Source organism: Eucyclogobius newberryi, unplaced genomic scaffold (assembly GCF_026437365.1).
Source record: "Eucyclogobius newberryi isolate DKJ021-1_F unplaced genomic scaffold, fEucNew1.0.hap1 SCAF_5, whole genome shotgun sequence".
Lineage (NCBI taxonomy): Eukaryota > Metazoa > Chordata > Actinopteri > Gobiiformes > Gobiidae > Eucyclogobius > Eucyclogobius newberryi.
Window position 1 is genome coordinate 19,752,641 of NW_027316167.1, and position 18,524 is coordinate 19,771,164.

General features: G+C 37.7%; 1 protein-coding gene across 1 annotated transcript in view; it reads left to right on the forward strand.

Annotated features, from left to right (window-relative positions):
* ush2a (Usher syndrome 2A (autosomal recessive, mild)) overlaps window positions 1-18,524 on the forward strand; it is a 117,565-nt gene that overhangs the window by 29,254 nt on the left and 69,787 nt on the right. Inside the window, exons 27-41 of the mRNA XM_072464874.1 lie at window positions 1,575-1,681; window positions 2,212-2,335; window positions 7,140-7,270; window positions 8,706-8,826; window positions 9,066-9,167; window positions 9,938-10,123; window positions 10,224-10,354; window positions 10,422-10,701; window positions 10,780-11,001; window positions 11,094-11,174; window positions 12,294-12,482; window positions 15,086-15,220; window positions 15,334-15,409; window positions 15,637-15,722; window positions 16,349-16,508. Coding sequence (XP_072320975.1) covers window positions 1,575-1,681; window positions 2,212-2,335; window positions 7,140-7,270; window positions 8,706-8,826; window positions 9,066-9,167; window positions 9,938-10,123; window positions 10,224-10,354; window positions 10,422-10,701; window positions 10,780-11,001; window positions 11,094-11,174; window positions 12,294-12,482; window positions 15,086-15,220; window positions 15,334-15,409; window positions 15,637-15,722; window positions 16,349-16,508 — 2,131 coding nt within the window. The remainder of the gene's footprint in view (window positions 1-1,574; window positions 1,682-2,211; window positions 2,336-7,139; window positions 7,271-8,705; window positions 8,827-9,065; window positions 9,168-9,937; window positions 10,124-10,223; window positions 10,355-10,421; window positions 10,702-10,779; window positions 11,002-11,093; window positions 11,175-12,293; window positions 12,483-15,085; window positions 15,221-15,333; window positions 15,410-15,636; window positions 15,723-16,348; window positions 16,509-18,524) is intronic.

Sequence of the window (18,524 nt, forward strand, 5' to 3'; positions counted from 1 at the left end):
CCTGGGAGCTGGCCCATGATTCAGCTGCTTCATTACCATGTCAGAAGCTAAAATTAACCTTTTTGCTCCACTGTTAACCTTGTGTGTGTGCGAGCACGCCTATTATAAAGCTAATGCTTTTTGTCAAAGGAAATGTGTCACGGTCTCAATTACATTTCCTTTATCGTCATATATGTCTGAATTTACACTGTTGTACATGTGACAACGACAAGCTGCTGTGCCACAAAATCTGAAGTACTATGCCAGCCATGCACGTTAATGTTAATTTTATTTGAACCATGAGTTATTAAATATATCTTAAAAAAACACCACATCAAACACATCACCAAATCCGCCTTCTATCACTTCCAGAACCTGCTTTCGCCCCTCCCTCCCTCCACAGTCATCCACAACCCTCTTCCACGCCTTTGTCGCCTCTCGCCTCGACTACTGCAATAGCCTTCTCTACGGTTCACTCTCAATAGAATCCAGTACATCCAGAACTCTTCCGCCCGTCTCCTCACCCGCACATCCTCCAGTGAACACCCCTGTCCTCAGAGACCATTGCTGGCTCCCTATTCTACAACGCTTCCACTTCACTTTAAACACCTGTTTGTCATAATGAGCTTCTCTACAGAATCCAATCCCATTTAACAGCCTAGTTTTTACTAAGTAAGCCGTTACCTTCATGTCTTACACTTGTTTACACATCCAGTGTCATATTAAGTAACTGTAACTCTTCTTGGTTGTCAACTCTGTAACCAGACACCAACACCTCAATAGATACCAAGGGAGCTGTCCCAGACTGAAGAACAATTTACTGCATTGATTAAATGTGACTGAACTAAATTTTGTTATTAAGATTCACTTTTTTATAAATGAACTGACTTTTCTATAAAATCTCAATGCAAGTAAACGTTAACATGTCACATTTTCACATCATATCACATCATTTAACACAGCGTTAAACTGGTGTGTTCTGGCAGTTCTTTGGTCCCTACAGCTCAGTTTCAATAGACTGGTAAGCTATCGATTAGCAGTAATTTATGGTTTGATGTGCCAAGATGAAGCACCTAAGGCGAGCTGTCAACTTTTCCTTTTAAAAGCTCTATTAGAAGTCGCAGTGACGACTGCCTCTGTGTATGTCACCGGCAGCTAATTTACTCCCACCATAGACCATTACTGAAACACACACATACCCAGAAACACAAGAAAGGAATGACATTTAATGCAGGCACATCTGTCCCATCTCCACACCAGTCCATCACACGCTAAGCCCTTTTCTCTATTCTTATGTATCCCATCTCGCCATATCAGCCTGTCTTCCTGATTTATTTATGGTTCATGCTCAACGCTCATGCTCCTTGCCGCTCGCCTGTATGTTTTCACAGGAACATTTAATATAACATCTAAAGGGAAATAGGTAATTAAATTGACCCCCTGTTAATTGAAAATGAGTATTAAGTTAAGTCCTACTATACGATGGAAGGAGGGGGGCTCTTCTTCCTGGAAAAATATTAGAAATAAATCACTTTTTAGAAGCAAAGCTATGGAAAGTAATGCTGAACTGATGTTCTACCCATTTTGGTTTTCAGCTCCTTTAGGGCTTTCTCCACCTCAGCTGCATCCAGTAAATGAGTCCACCATTGAAATACATTGGGACCCCCCGGCTCAGCTCAACGGACCACCGCCACTTTACCAGGTTACTTCAATGTCAAATGAACAAAAATACCATCTACAATTTTTTAGCTTGTGCAATGATACTCAAACATTTCACAATAGGTTCCACATAATGTCGACTAGCATTCACTGTAAATAAAATGTAGTTAATCAAATCTACGTTATGAAATGAGGCCTAATATTTTAAATTAAAAACTTAAACTTAAATGCATGTAGTATGTATTAATTGATCTTAAAGTAGTCCTTGTATTTACTGCAAATGTGGGAATTGTGGGATTTTTTTCAATCCAATGTAAAGCACTTTGAGTTGTCTGTGTGCTTGAATAGTGCTCTACAAATACAATTGACTTGAGTTGACTTGACTTAATTAAGACCATCCAGAACTTATCATAAAGGGTAGTATAACAAATCAACTAGAACTAAATCTGCCTATCATGACCAAAAAACACTGCACTACAGATAATAAACGATGTACTACAATTATTACCATCATCATTATTAGAAAGAGGTTTTGAAAGAGGCCTTTTCATTCTTACGTTGTTAACATTTCAGGTGGAGAGGATCGATGTCTCTTTATCTGACCCACAATCTCCTGTTGTACGAGGAACCAGGTTTCCAGGCAATAGTTTCTATGAGTTTCCAAATGACACTCTTCCCACAAATACTGACTTTACAGGTAAGACGACACTTACAACAGAGTAAGTTCAGTATCCAAACTCTGATACATATTTCACAATCAAAACCTTTACTAAGCCTTTATTAAAGTAATTCAATTCCATTTTCATTTTGGGGAATATTTAGAGCCATTTAGTGAGCAGTGTTTGTCAGTGTTGTAGTGACATTCTTTAGAATGACTTCCCCAATCATCTTAAAGGACAATTATCTTTCTGTTTACTAGCATCATTAGAGGGTTGAGCTGCACAGCCAAACATGTTCTGCTTCATCTGAGAACATCAACCCAGTCTGACGCTTGTAATTAATGACTGCTGATACTAATCAGTGGGATTTGAGCAGTGAAGCTCTGTGATGCCACTTGAGATTATTTCACTGTCCTGTAAGCCATGATTTCACAGCATTTCTTCCCTTGTAAACAAAATGTCTTTTTACCAATATACAATTGGCCATTCAATTCTACTTCAAAAAACAGCTCATTTTAATTATTATTTGTGTAGTTGTTTTGTGAAATCGGGTGGCAAGTCAGCAATAATTATTTTTTGCTGGTTTTGTTCAAATCTGACTCAAAACATGAGCTATTAATCAAAATGAGCCCGTGAGCTAACACTCTGACTCTTTCTCTGAATTTGGAACAGATTATTTGCTGTTTTTGCCCAATATTAGTGTTGTATTAAGTAAACTTATGAGCCACGCATTATAAATTATTCAAGTAATTAAAATAAATAAATATTTTAGGGTAACTGGATTTGTTCCTTACTTTCATTTTTTCAAGTCGTTTCAACCACCATCTTCAGTTGAACAATTTTACCTAAAAGCTAAACCTAAACATTTTTCAAGTACATAGGGACTTTTGTCACTTAAATGTGTGCATTTACATGGAAGATGGGTTAAAAGTAATTCAAGCCTAATTTCTGAATACAAACACCACAGAGACTCTGGTATTTCAGAAAAAGTCCAGTCAAGCTTGGAAACACAGATTTGTTTTTTCCTTCTTATGGGTCACCACTGCAGGTACTATTTTAATGTCCTACCTTCAAGAGCAAACACTACTGCTCTTTGAAACAGTCTTACAATGTTTTGGTATCAAAGTTTAGCATTTAATAAATATCCTTGCCTATGCCCCTTCATAAAGGGTAATGGATCAGACAATCACTTTGAGACCGGATCTATTGTGGACCATCAATGTGTCGGCAGTCCTCAAACCATCGCCTTTTTACAACCATCAATACTAATAGCATCGTCTGCGGACAATTATTCCTATCGAAGTGCATGGAACAGCGAACAAATCAAAGCCAAATTGGATTATGAATGTAATGCAGTGTAATGCCCCCCCAAGAGTCAATTGATCACAGAGGAGAGATTTGTCAATGATTTGTGTCTGGTGGAAGCTTAGTAACTCTGCAATGACAAATGTATTTAAAAGAAAAAATCATTGACTGTGCTCATTGAATACTTCATAGTGTTGTATCATAATCCAGTCCAAAATTTCCATAACTTTAGATGCATGTGTCGGACCATTGCTAAAAGTTGCTGTGACAGATCAATCCATATTTTGTTGCACTGAGAGACGGAGGACTATTAGCTGTATCAACAATTCGGTGATTTCCATCCATCGATTAGTTGTTCTTGGCCTTCTCCTGTGTGATCTTACTCTTTCTTTGTTGCTTTATGGACACTCAACTAATGCAATTTTTGGTCAATCTTTATGCACATTTTCCCCAGGTTATAAATGAGGTAGGTTAATGTTGAACAGGTCAATATTTACTGAATGTTACCAGAAGCAATCAGACCACTCATATGAATACCCTTTAGCCCTGGTTTCCATAAATACTTGTTAGTCCGTTCATCTTTAGGCTCAAATGCTTCCGTAGCTAACGACAGATTACCTGCTTTACCATTCTCAATCACTTTCTCTTATTTTTTTTATCAATCACTCTGCATTTAAAGTAGATTCCTGTATATTTTCATGTAAAACAATATCAATACAAGCTTTTTTCTTTTAAAATAAATTATGTACTTTCATATAACAGATTTGACCTTGGTTAATTGGGACATGGACGATCCGGATATAGTATGTCCCCCCCTAATCCAGATATATGACTTCAAATATGAGTAAATGAAGAGAGATGAATCTAGAAAATAGAAAAATGCACACAACAGAGGAACAAATAGACTTCCCAGATTGTCTAATATACTTTATTGCAGCAGTACCATTGCAGCAGATCAGGAGGAAAGGAGGAAATGTTAAATGATACAAATTATTTTTCCTTAATTAATATGATTGATTGCCAGGCGTTGCTGTTGAGAGGAGAGGGGGAGAAGTGCGCACTGGGAAAGTTTGCTCAGACATCATTAGTTTTTCTCCATTTAAAGATTAACCAGAAGAGGCTGGGCTTTTTAATTCTGTCATTTGTATATTTAATGGGCTGCTGCAGAATCTATGAGTGTAATTAGCTGCTGCCGCGCTCTCATTAATACGCCCGCTCTGATTAATGCCAGTGCAGAGCTAACATGACTGGAGTTATTCAGGTTATGTTGTGTAGATGATCGCACACAACCTCCACTGTTTATGGAGACAAAGAGACGGGAAATAATACACTAACATAGGCACTGTGATCCCAATTCTTTATCATATTTACTGGGCATATGACTTTTATTTACTGTTTTTAATAAACCATTAAATTATGAAAACACTCCTACTACTCAAGTAACTCCTTAATTGTTACTATTTTTACAAATTGACATGCATTATTTTGATTTAATTTACCGTAGATAGATAATAGATTTAAATAATACACTAATAAACAATAATACCTTGTCTCAAGGTGTGCACATGCATGTACTCTGTATGTGAGACAGGAATCTGTCAGGATGTGTGTTCAGGTCTGTCTGCTGATGGCTCTTAAGAGGTTGTCAATGTGAAGTAGCACAAGTCCAGAGGGGAATCTGAAGGAAGTACTGCTGAGCATCAGCACTGTCACTTATGCGCTGTACATTTAGACAGAAAACACAGACTAGCATGTGTTTACCATCTCCCATTACACCCATCAACCTGTGTGTTAACTCTTCCATTTCGATTGTTGTTATAACAATTAAGTTTATTGACTAGAGGCTTTCTTCCAATGTAGATATTTGGGATTTTTCAAACTATAGGGGTTATATCGTTGGCATATACAGATATATCCTCTTTACAAATGAAATGTATGCTATGCAGTTTATGCAGGAAGTAAACATTATCCTGGGCTGTAGGCATGAAAAGGTGAATGAAAAGGTCAGATAAAAGCAGAGAGGTTAAAAGCTGAGTGAACAGGAAGAATGGGAGATCAGAGGTGATGGTGACAGAAGGAGAAGGTCAAAGGTGGGTAATGTATGTCTTAGGATCTGTCATGACATCACTTATCTCAGAAGTGACAAGGTCATGATTGTAAATGACATGTGACTGGATGATGCATAGGATGCAAGCACAATGTAAAAAGGATGTCATTTTTTTACATTTTACATTATTTATTCAAACAAGGAAAAAAAGTCCATAAAGCTGCAAAGTCACTTCCACATATATTAAGATAAAAGTAATAACTGAACCATAGTCTCCTGCTGGTTTAAAAAACAACTATGCAATTAAAGCAAACTTAAATGAAGAGCTTGTTGTGCTTTCTGAGTAATTGACCTCAGAACTAAAACTCAAAATGTAAGCAAAAACAACATTGTGTATTTGTTTGATAAAAACTATCAGGCACTGCTGCTGTCATCAAAGTAAAAATGGATTGAAGCATGATGAAAACGTCATCAATAGCCCAATTGTTATGAATTTGAAAGACATTTTACAATAAATTGTTCATGCTAATGTAAACTATGGCTGTTCCATAACTCTAATCAAAACTTTAGGTTGGGTTAGATGTAAATTTGGGTGCAGCTACTGTGAATAATTACTTGTTTAAGCCTGAATCTTCACACGCCACATCCTCCACTGGACTCGTCAGATCTTCCCACACTTCTTTTCCCCGCAGAGCAGCAAGCTGAGCAGACACACACCAACACTTCCACCGGGTCACTATGAGATCTGGTAGTGGATTAAGAGCCAATCTCAACATGACAGCGAGGCAATACAGATGAATTCTTAGCTCTGCCATGAAATGGTTACTACAAAAGGCTATTGCTGTAAATTTAACTTAAACGAGGTATATTTTATCCTAATGATTTTAATAATAATATAATATAAAAAAATAATAATTGTTGGCCCTGCGACAAGTTGGCCACTGTCCAGGGTGTACCCCGCCTAAGGCCCGAAGTCACTGGGATAGGCTCCAGTCACCCGCGACCCCGAAAGGGAACAAGCGGTAGAAAATGGATGGATGGATTTTAATAATAATCAGGATAAAACAAGTTACTGCTTTGAAAGTGCTATCAGTGTTTTGCATGTAAGCACTGTTGCATATGAAGCTTAAGAAAAGTTCATCTGTTCCCTTGGTTGTAGTTTTGATTTAAAGAAGCAAGTCAGATTAGAGCTTTGGTGCAACTGGGAACGAGTGAACTCAATGGAGATGCATTTAGCCACTCTCTTTTATCATATGGATGACTTCAAAGTCTTCCAGCTGATAAAAGAGAGCAGTAGACGTTACAAAAGATACAGGGGTTAAATGAACTACTATGGGCAGCCTATTCAAACTGAACACGTTTGTGAAGCATGTAAGCTGTATTTTTGTTAGATGTGTTGATAACGTTTTGGAGGTGCCATTCAGCCTCTTGATTCAATTTCTCCTTTAAACATTTGTGTTCAAATTTGTCCTATTGGTGATGGCCCGCAGGTATTCGGTTGAGTTTCAAGACCCAGTCTCCCAATGGTCTGCTGATCGCCGCCTTCTCATCAGGAATTCAAGAAGAATTCATCGCTATTCAGCTAAAAAATGGACAACTATACTTTATTTATGATCCACAAGTAAGTATGGGCCTATCTGGATGACTGATCATTCTCAGTGAAACAATATACAAAGTAAGAAACAAACGATGGTCTTTTATAATAACTAAATGTATTCTATAATTTGTCACCTGCTGTCCCAAGTCTGTCTTTCTTCTATGTCCAGTTCAGGGTCTATTTTTAACCACTCTTTTAGTTAATAAATGGGAACTGTATCTGCCCTTTGGTTCTTGTCGCAGCGACACAGAGAGGGGAAAAACTTTGAAAGTGTGTCAACGTTTGAATTGGACAGCAATTAACTCATTCCCTGCAGTCACCACGTGTGAATACCAATTGCAAGCTAATTAAGCTTTGCACTCTTGCACATGTACACACACGTACACACACGTACACACACATGCATACTCTGCCGGCTTCTCATATCCATTCATATAGACACATGTAGAGGGGTTAAGGAGTCAACGACTTCCATGATGAAAGTGATGATGGTACGATTACGCAGATTTCCATCAGGCCACCAACTAATTACACACATGCATTGTTGCTGCAATCACTCTCATCAATATGACACTACTGTCATTATTTATCTCTAGGTGGTATACATTTGTATCTTTAAATATTTTTTTTATGTCTAAATGCCTAGTGTATATACTATTTGTGTGTATTTTCGAATAGGGTGGATTCCTTTGTTTAGGCTAGTTTGGATAATTAACAGTGGGAGTGGTGTCACGGCTTATTAGTGCTCCCCTAGATACATATAGCTGGGCCCATTACTTCCCTCTATTAGCCTGTTGAGTTAGCCTAATGGGATTACCAGTGCAGGGGGTAATTTAGCATGACACAAGAAAGTTATGCACATAAATACATGCACATGTGGGCGTCCACACATAGAGCTATACTTTAAGTGGATATGCCATTGTATTCAAAAGAAATATAAATAATAATAAACAGGTTAATATTATTATTAACTTAATGTTTAAAACACTGAGAACTAAGTACCACCAATGTTACTCTAGGTGTATGTGGTGCTGTGCGCAGTCAGTGCCTCTTGTTGTCTTGTAAAGTGTTCTAGCACGGGTAGTAAAGATGTCAGAGGCTGATATATTTTGGCGTTCATACATTTATTGATCCCATCATTAAATCAACAATATGAATCAGTGTCTGGACAAGTGTGAACAAACTGTTTAGACTTGTTTTTTTAATCTTATCTGGTTGCTAAAAGCTGTTCAAGATAATGTCATACCTAGTAGATGTCAAATAGCGTTGTTTAGCATAGCTTAATGCTAACTATATTTAATAATGTTTAATAATTATAGTTATTACTATTAACCCTTCACAATGGAGCTCATAAAGAAGAAGACTACAACAGTTTATGTAACTTTAGTGATGCTTTTAAATTAAGTATGACACCAAACAGTTGTTGTAAATTTAAATAAATGGATATTTCTGTTTTTAGGGTTCCCCAGTAACTGTGTCGGTGAATAATGGAGGATCACTTCATGACGACCAATGGCACACCGTCACAGCAACAAGAAAAGGATCCATGGGAACAGTCATGATTGACAACCATTACAAAGGTTACTTATTCTCTTCAGTTCTCAATATATAGGCCCATTGTGTTCTCGCAACAAAAATGTGTTTATGAAGCCATTAATGTAAGCATAGGATTATGGTTTCATGTGTAAGGTCCAGCACTTCACTTTTACTATTGTTATTCATTCACTAGACCAGAACAAGATTTAAACATTCTGTGTTCTTCACTTTTTCTCTTTAAATAGTGTTTTTATATCAACAACTAGATTTGTGTCCTTTTTAGGTACTGCATCAGCAACCAATGGCAACACCATTATTGGGGGAAACACAGGAGTGTTCATTGGAGGCCTGCCTGAGGACTTCACTTTGCAACGCAGAGATTTAGGTGAATGCAGTCAATCAGCTAATGTATACCTTAAAATATCAAGTTTTTTTTTACTACTGTATGTAAAGGATTATTTTAAAATGTGTTAACAGGGGTACTAATTTATAAAGCACATCTAGGTTTTTCACACAAGAACTATCAGGGCAGATGTATGCGTTTAGTTTGAATTGTTCCTAAGGTTTTCAGCATGAGAGTATGAGTTCTTTCCCTTTATTTACCAATATGTGTAAAATATTTAGTAGAGCTAATTTTCACATTTGACTAGTGCCATTATATAAAAATGTAATTTAAGAATTGTTTAAGTAAGTATTTTATATTTAATTCAATTTCGTTTCAAATTATAGTAATCAAACTTGTATGTGTGAATACATGTCATTTGTATCTGTGCACAACTACAATTATGTGTTCATTTAATTTATTCATTAGGTGCATGCTTTAATAAAAGCCTGTTTGGGTTTTTGGGCTTTTCCTGCCCCTCCTTTTTTACATTTACTGTATATTTTTTGTTATGTTATATGCATGCAAAAAAAGGTTATGAAATCTTTACAAAATATAAAATATAAATAATGAAAAGGCACAATAGTTGTATGGAACATAGTCATAGTGTTATGGTATGGTACAGGCCAATAATACAACAATAAAACAAGCTAATGTCTCATCAACTGGCCATCCCTTTTCTTAAACTCTCTAGGCAAAGAAAACTACACAAATATCATTGTGCAGAAGTGACATAGTGACTAAAGGAGACTTTATTCTTCATCTTTTATCAGAAGTTGAGCTGGTTCAACAAGGCTTCACAGGTTGCCTGAGAGATGTACATTTTCTGATGATGGACAGCCCCTTTGAAGAGTGGAAACCCCTCAACTGGACCTCAGCCACAAAGAAGGTGTCGGCATACGAGAGCTGGGAGGGCTGCCCCACTCAACTTGTGGATGGAGCTCATTTTTTGGGCCATGGTTGGTTGAGTTACTCTTATGCTTTTTTGTGATATGTCCTTCATTGTTAATTCTTTGTCATTTGGATATGTAACATATACAAACCTAATGATTGTTTTAGGTTACCTGGAATTAAGTAACAATGTCTTCAGAGGAGGAGAAAACTTTAAGATCTCTTTGGAATTCAGAACGGACCAATTGGATGCACTGTTACTGTTTACTTACAATACACAAAGAGACGATTACATGCTGGTAAGACTTTAAATATATGAATTTAATATTCAAGCAAATATGCATCTTACAATTTTTATTTTACTAGGTACAACTGAACAGCGGTTTCCTGTCCTTCATTGTGTCTTGTGAAGGTGAAGTAACATATCTTGGCATGTGGGCGGGGCTTGGCTACTGTGATGGAGACTGGAAACAGTTTTCCGTAACTAAAGAAGGCTCACTCCTCTCTGGTGTTGTCGATGACTGGGAGGACATGATGAGGGGCAATGGACAAAATGTGCAGCTACAAGTTGATTCCCCACTTTATTTAGGGGGTGTGCCCGCTGAGCTCAGCCACCATGCTTTGGACAGCCAAAGTCACAAACATGGTACACACAGAGAGAAGTATTACATTTTATATTAGGTAAAAATAAACTTTAGCTTTAACATTTTGTTGTCACCCACAGGTCTTGGTGGTTGCATAAGAAGGGTTTCCATAAGTGAAGAGAGAAACTCCGGCAACAGTCCATTTGTGAACCTGTTTTTTGCCTCCCTTGGTTCTGTTCGAGTGTCCTTAGGAGGATGTCCCAGCAGTGAAAGTCGCTACAACTGCAGAGGGAATGATTCAGTGCTAATTTATACTGGGGAAAAGACACAAGCCATTGATTATACTTTACAGCCTTTCACAGGTAATGTTCAATTATTTTTTTTGATTCCAGAAGTTGAAAATTTAAAAACGTAAAAAAACATTATTCATATTTCGTTTTTTTGTTCTTTTAAGAGTACTTTTACAGGTATGTGGCCTTGGGTGCTGGAGGATGGTCTGTGGGGCCATGGCAGAGAGGACGCAGTCAAGGAAGAGGTAACTGAACAATTAGGTCGATAATCCACTTTTGACTTCACCAGAAATATTAGAGGAACAAAATAGTAGATTCCTGCACATGAATTGCACAAATCAGATGCACTAGATTAACTGACCAAACTCACCCAAATGAGTTATTATGAAGACTAATCATGCAACAAATGTTTAAATACTACATTTAGCAGATATGGTATCAAGTGTTTCATTTGTACATCTGAGACTGGAGTATTTAAGACTGTATTTAAGCACTAACATTTTTGACACTATGTGAGAAAATTCAGTGGCAGTAATATTCCATGTGCCTGACAGTATGAGAGATTGATAAAGCCTCTATAAAGGGCATCCCAGTAAAAGGCTGTTAACCCAGAATGGCCCGTGTGGTCCCTTGTGTAATATAAAGCAGCTCGTTAGTAGTGAACGATACACTGGTAGGTCCCCACATGCCATCATATGTTTTTGCTTGGGTAGAAAGAGGGATAAAGAAGATGAGGGATGTCAGACAAAACATTTAGAACAATATGGAAACGTGTACCATAAAGTCATCATAAACATGAATACAACTTTGCTTCTTGAAGATTTTTGTTGTTTTTTGTTGAAGGTACTTGTTTATATTATACCTGTAGCACCTCTATATTACCCTATTTTGAAAACCCTTCAACGAATGTATCCCTGTCTAGGATGAGATGAAAAATGACGAGATGATTAATGCTGAAAATGAAAGTGGCTATGAGGAAGTGATATAGAACAATAAGAGTGAAGGATGGAGAAAAGAGGGTAGACGTTCCCGAACTGCAGAGTGTGTCAGTGAAAGAAGCAGTATTGAGGAATAGGGAGGCTGCTTGCAGTGAAATATAGCCCAGGATGAATAGCCCGGTGTATTAAATCAGCGCTGAAAAAGTTACTGCTCTCATAAATAGTATTTATGCTAATGGTAAGGCTTGATTTACTGAGTCTATTAAAACATGTGGGTGGTGGGGGACTTCTTTTGTACATTATAAGCCCCCCCGTATTTTGTAAATGCTTATTATTTGCTTTAAATAAACAAAACAATGATGTTGTATAATTGTTTATTGGAAGTGAGTCTAGAGTATTTTTTTCTGTAAATAAACTTTTATTTAGTTCCTCAGGTAGTGCCGCCTCCCAGAGCAGTTCAGAATTTGAATGGGTTCAGTGCCAATGTGCTTTGGACTCCACCCATGGATGAACTGATGGGGATGATTGACTATTACGAGTTGAAGGCCTATAATCTAGATAATCCTGAAGAAACACCAATCACCGCCACGTACCTTGCTAATGGAAATTTCACAGGTAAATCACAAACCTCTGTCATTGAGTTCTCATCTGGGACAACCATGGCACAAAATCCTTTTGTAACCTTTAATGTTTGTGGTGGTTTAATATCACACTATAGCATCTGAGAGGAGAAAAACATAAGGGAGTTATATATTGTTATCTTGTATATTTGAAGAGTCTATAGCTATGTTTGGTTACTTACTACTATATGACAATAAAACTCTGATGGCTAGTTTTGCACAGCAACAAGCTTAAAGTTTTAAGCACTTCCACATAAAACATTATTGTGTATAAAACACATTTGTAAACACATGCTCTTACTTTATTTATGTGTTGCTCTAAAATCACATACACACACACACACTGGAGACATTCCTGTTAACAGTTTCTTGGCAAGTCCCCAGCCTCAGAAGACAGTCTCCTTTTGGAACAAGACACTCCGGAGTACCCTAGTGATGTCATACCTTGGCCATGGTCCTTCTCTCTCTCTCTTGTTGTTGCTCACTTTTCAATCTTTCCTCACTTCTTCTTTTATGATGATGATGATGATGTCTGCATCCGCTGCTGCTATTCGTCCCTCCTCTCACCCACTCGCCTATGTCTCCAGGCAAATATGAAGATGAGCTCTCTGTTTCTGTCTTCCGCTGTCCCTCTCTCTCCTCTGCCCATTCCCATCCTCTCTCTTTGGCAGACATTAAGTCCACCACGATAAGGCTTCCTCTTAATTTATGATGGCCTCGACACCTGACTGCAGAATTACACCAATGGCTAAAAAACACTGAAAGCAAATGAGGGTGTAATGGCAGTGGAGTGGGGCCCTGGCCTGTAATTGAATTAAAAGACATGGGTAACAGGGAGAGAGGAAAAGAGAGATGGAGGGACGGAAACAATGGGACGTAAAAGCATGACTATGGAAATATGGGAGGAATAGAAAGCCTATGACAGTGAGGACAAAAAAACAGCAGAGGGACGAGTTGGGCTTTACAATGGGAGGAGACTCTCTGCTCTTTGCCAAACTGATAAAGTTTGCTTAGCAACAGTGGGGCATCAAACTATTCTATTCTCAGTCCATCTTTAAAACCAATTTTTTGTTGTGGTAGTTGTCGCCATGACCGATAAGTTTATATTTTTATTAATCTGGATTTTTTGTTTTTTTTTTACGAGCTAGGAGGAACTTTTTTTCATACATACCATAACACCATGACTATTTATACTATATTTGATATTTTGTAAAGATTTCATATCCAAGTATCAAACTTTTTGAAAATATATACACTGAACAAATGGTGTGAATATATTCACACATACAAGTTTGATTACTATAATTTGAAACAAAATTAAATGAATTATCAAAGACTTCCTTAAACAAGTCTTAAATTACAATTTTTATATAATGTCACTAGTCAAATGTGAAAATTAGCTTCACAATTTACAGTCTCTATATCATGGCTCACATTTAGTTTGACCATGATTTAAAGTCAAATGTGTGTTCAAAAAGTTTTTAGGGATGGTTGTTCTATTAATATTTGTATACATGAACATTTGATTGATAAAAATAAATCTATAAATGATGAATAAATAAATTAGCAGAAGATTTTAGTGGCTTAAAATTTGTTGCTTTTGCACAATCAGTATTTGGGGAAGGCAAGGCAAGTTTATTTGTAGAGCACAATTCCTACACAAGGCAATTCAAAGTGCTTCACACAACAGGAAAAAAATGCATTAAAATCACAAAGTCATGACAGAATCACAAAACCTTCATTTAAATTCATTAAATTAATTTTTTTTTCTGATATGAATCATACATTTTGTCCGTGCTTAGTGATCCACCAGATGGAAAACCAAATTAGACCTCACTAGCAGACACTCAAGACACTCTTTCCCTTATTTATTTGACATTGCCAGCGTGACAGGTGTCTCTGGGATGGGCACATAGCTTTTAGATTGATTCTAATGTTGATTCCTATGTTTGACCGTTCCTAGACGTCAACTGTCCCTAGGCGTCAATGCGCTATCTGCCTCTGCACACGTCTGTGCTCAGCGTATATATCTTTAACAACGGACCCAGTCTCGTCTGCCCCCTCCCTAGATTTAGCTTTCGCTAAACTAATTGTCCCAGACAAAACTTGACCAAAGCGCTTAGTGTTAAAACTCACTCTTGATCAGTGGGTAAGTGCGCCCGGCTCTTCCTGAACTTTGCAGTGGCCTTAGTGATAATCTAACCAGGGATTTTTCCAACCCTCTCCCCAGGTACCTGTGATGCGGCTGCACTTGGACACCGGCATAATGGGCTATTGTGTCGAGCTGAATTGTTTGTTCAATTGTGTTCAATTGTAATTATGTCTAAATAGTAGTTTTTGAATTAGTATAGAGTTTGAGTCCAACAATTGACTTTCCATACCAAGATATTTAATAATTTTCTGGTTGCCCAGTCAACATGCTCTTTTAACCTATTGTATATGTGCTGATGTATTTCATCTGTATGGCTATTGTTCTGTTGGGGCCCCTTTTGGTTGGGGGCCCTACAGCTGTTGCCTACATTTGAAAAACTGCCATTGTATGGACAAGATACGGTAGTCAGGGCTCTATTTTTTTCAATTTTGTGTGTCCTTCTACAGGTGTGTTGTATGGTCTCACTCCCGCTACTCGGTACAGTGTCACTGTCAGAGCCTGTACCCACTTTGGCTGCACAGAGAGTCCACAAAAAGACAATGATGGTGGTTTGAAGTCTCCTCTCACCACTCCAGAAGAAGGTATGCAATCACTGTGTGCTCACAATGCTATTCAGGAGACACCAAATAATGCATCTCACTGCAGTCTGATCCAACAATATTGAAATAAATGTCTTCTTTTAAAACATTGTTAGCTCCAGATGCTGCTTTTCCTCCTGTTACTGTTTCATCACCCACATCTCTTCATGTTACCTGGAAACCTCCAGCTAAGTATGTAATGTATTTTCCATACTTTGTTCATGCAGTGGTTTAGTACTCTTTATACTTTTCGCCATAAAACAATCATGGCCTTGCCAGATTTTGTTGTCACAAAGTACATATAAAAATTTCCAGTGTTTATTAAGCATCAGCAGCACTGCAAATCAACAAATGTAACGTCAAGTATGGGGCATCAAAGAAATAATCATATATTAACCTCTTACATCTTTCACTTGTAGGGCCAATGGAGCTATTACAGAATACCGCCTCTATCACAATAGCCAAATTGTCTACAAGGGTATGGGTGAACAGTACAACATTTCTGGTAAGCAACGCTGTGCCGTAGTGAAGTGGTGACAGGGCCTGTGTGCATAGAGAGGGGGAAGAGTGAAGACAGGGAAAAATGTGGAGGATTAGCATTTGAAAGAGGAAAGAGCATCGCAGCGCTCACCCGGGGAATAGCACTGTGAACAAGAGCCCTAAACAGACATGAAAATAAAGCGTCTGAGAAACAAAGAATGAGCTGCATTAGCACACATGCATACTCACACACCCTGTTGTAGAGCCACAGGAAGCCATAGAAGAGCCAGTGATTATTACTGATCTGGACACGCAAAGGCAAAACATCGAAGTGGCCATCAGTGTCTGTATGTGTCTGTAGGAGCTAATGAAGGCACCAGAGCACATATCATCCATGCTGGGTTAATAATGCAGAGTGTCTGATGTTCACAGTGATTGGGAGGATTATGGACACACTAATTATACAGTATGTGCTTGAATAGATCGTGTTATAGAGGGCAAGATTGCAAAAGAAAGAGCGATGAGAAATTGCTTTGAGACTACAAAGAAATTAGTAGTTTAAAAAGCTCTGATAGGGATTATACGAGTTATGTATTATGTAACTGAATATTACTATTTTGATTTTTTTTTTCCTGGTGTCTTTGAATATAGGGCTTGCTGTGTACTCCACTCATGTGCTGTTTGTGAGTGCATGTACTTCAGCGGGCTGCACCAATAGTTCACAGGCAACAGTGGTGACCTCCCAGCTTCCCCCTGGCCCTCTGCAGGTGCCAACCCTCACCCTCCTGGATTCACGGACCATTCTGGTGGAGTAAGTGCAACCTTTGTATTATTAAAACACAATCTAGTAGAATAATTTTGTAGTATTACTATTGTTTAATATGATTAGCAAAATGTATGCAAAATAGCTATAGACTATTCTTGTTATGACATTTGTTTCTATTTGTTATCTATTTATTTAAATAAATATGTCATATATATGGATAAAGCCAAATATGATGAACGAACCAAACGCCAGCACCCTTTTTATGTGAGTCCCAAGCCCCGATAAACCTAGAACATCAGGTATGTCTAATGAAAATACTAATCCCTGCATGCTTGACGAGAGATCATTTACTGTAACTACCGTCATTCAAAGTAAAAAATACAATGTTTTATAGTTTTCTCAGTGTATACTTTCAGACATTGGAGGTAAGAGAGAATCAGTGACATTCTGCAGTTAGATTTACCATGCAGAATATTCCTCTGCATTTGACCTTTCACCTATAAAGAGGAGGGACACATTATGTTCCTGTGCAAATGCTTCTGGTCTTTGCTCAAGTGTGTGTGTGTGTGTGTGTGTGTGTCAATCTGCAGAGTCAATCTGTGAGAAAGCCATTAGTGTCCCGATTGTCACTTACAGTGAGACTCACCACACGAGGGCACCATGCCACTCATGCACACACACACAAACAGACAGAAAAGCAGACACACACATAACACGTACATGCAACAATGGACAGAGGCTAAGTCACACAATAAAGAGTCTGGAGGTTCCTCAGGGCAGAAGGGAAAGATGGATCTTGTGTGAATTTGTGTGCTTAATGAGTAAATTTGCATAACATTTACAAAGGCAATGTAGCATTTTGTAACAGGGTAAATATTGCACAACATACCACGAATTAATGAGGTCATGAATATTACTTGTTATTATTTTAATCACCATATGTGGGAAGATTGTATATCGACATATTAGGCAAGTGGTAAAAGTTAGAGGTTGGAAGATCATGTGTGGTCAATATCTCGCTGTCTGTGAGAAAAGCTGAGGTAGAAGAGGAAAAAGGAAAAGACTGTGAGAAAGGTTAATATTATTAGAAGCTGCACCATCCAAATCAGACTAGAACTGCTAATTATAAACTTTGCTGATTTCAGCTAGTTTTTTACATTTTCACTATCAAAATCCAGTCACACCAGTTATGTAATGAAAACGTATGCATCTTTCTGTCTGCACTATTCTGACTGTAGGCGTTTCACCCTTTAAAAAATAAGTTTTCACTACACAAAAATGCTGATTTCCAAATAGTGAGGAATGACGTAAAACAGCGTTTCTCAAACTACTGGTACTGAGCAACGTCCTTTAGGTGGTACGCGGACACCTCTTCAGTTATTGTGTTTTTGTAATTTTTAATACATTTCTTCCCACATTTTTACCTCCTTTGAGTAATTTCTTAGTTAAAACTTCTGTGGCAACAATGTATTCCTAATGAAGACCTGATTTAGCCACAATTTAGTCCTGAAATAGCCATGTTTGAGACCTGATTTAGATCTGGTTGTACTCAGAAAGCCAAATCTTTTCTTTGGTGGTATTTGGTGTAGAATGTTTGAGAACCACTGACGTAGAGTGCCCCAGTCATTCTATTTATTTATTTTTCAGAAGCCAGCATAAAGCACTGTACCATTAAGTTGCACATAAATCGTTCTCTGAAGTTACAATAATTGTGCTTTAAAATACACACAAAGAGTCATTCATATCAGCGCTCTGTAATGAGGGGAACAAAGAAATTAATCAGTCACTGTTGAAAATGTATAAAACATCAAAGGGATAGCAAAATTTACCAAATTTAAATGCAAGTTTTGTTAGTCATTAATAGACCCTCATAAATACTCAGAAGGGTTTATTGCCATTGCTGATTAACAGAATTCACAAACATAGGAACTTAATTGTGTGAATCGGTGCAACTTAGAACAATGAACAATGATAAAACAACGTATATAAAGACAACAATTTGAATCTGAAATGGTGAAGGTATATGTGGCAGCTGGGTGCAGTAACCGGGAAGATAAACGG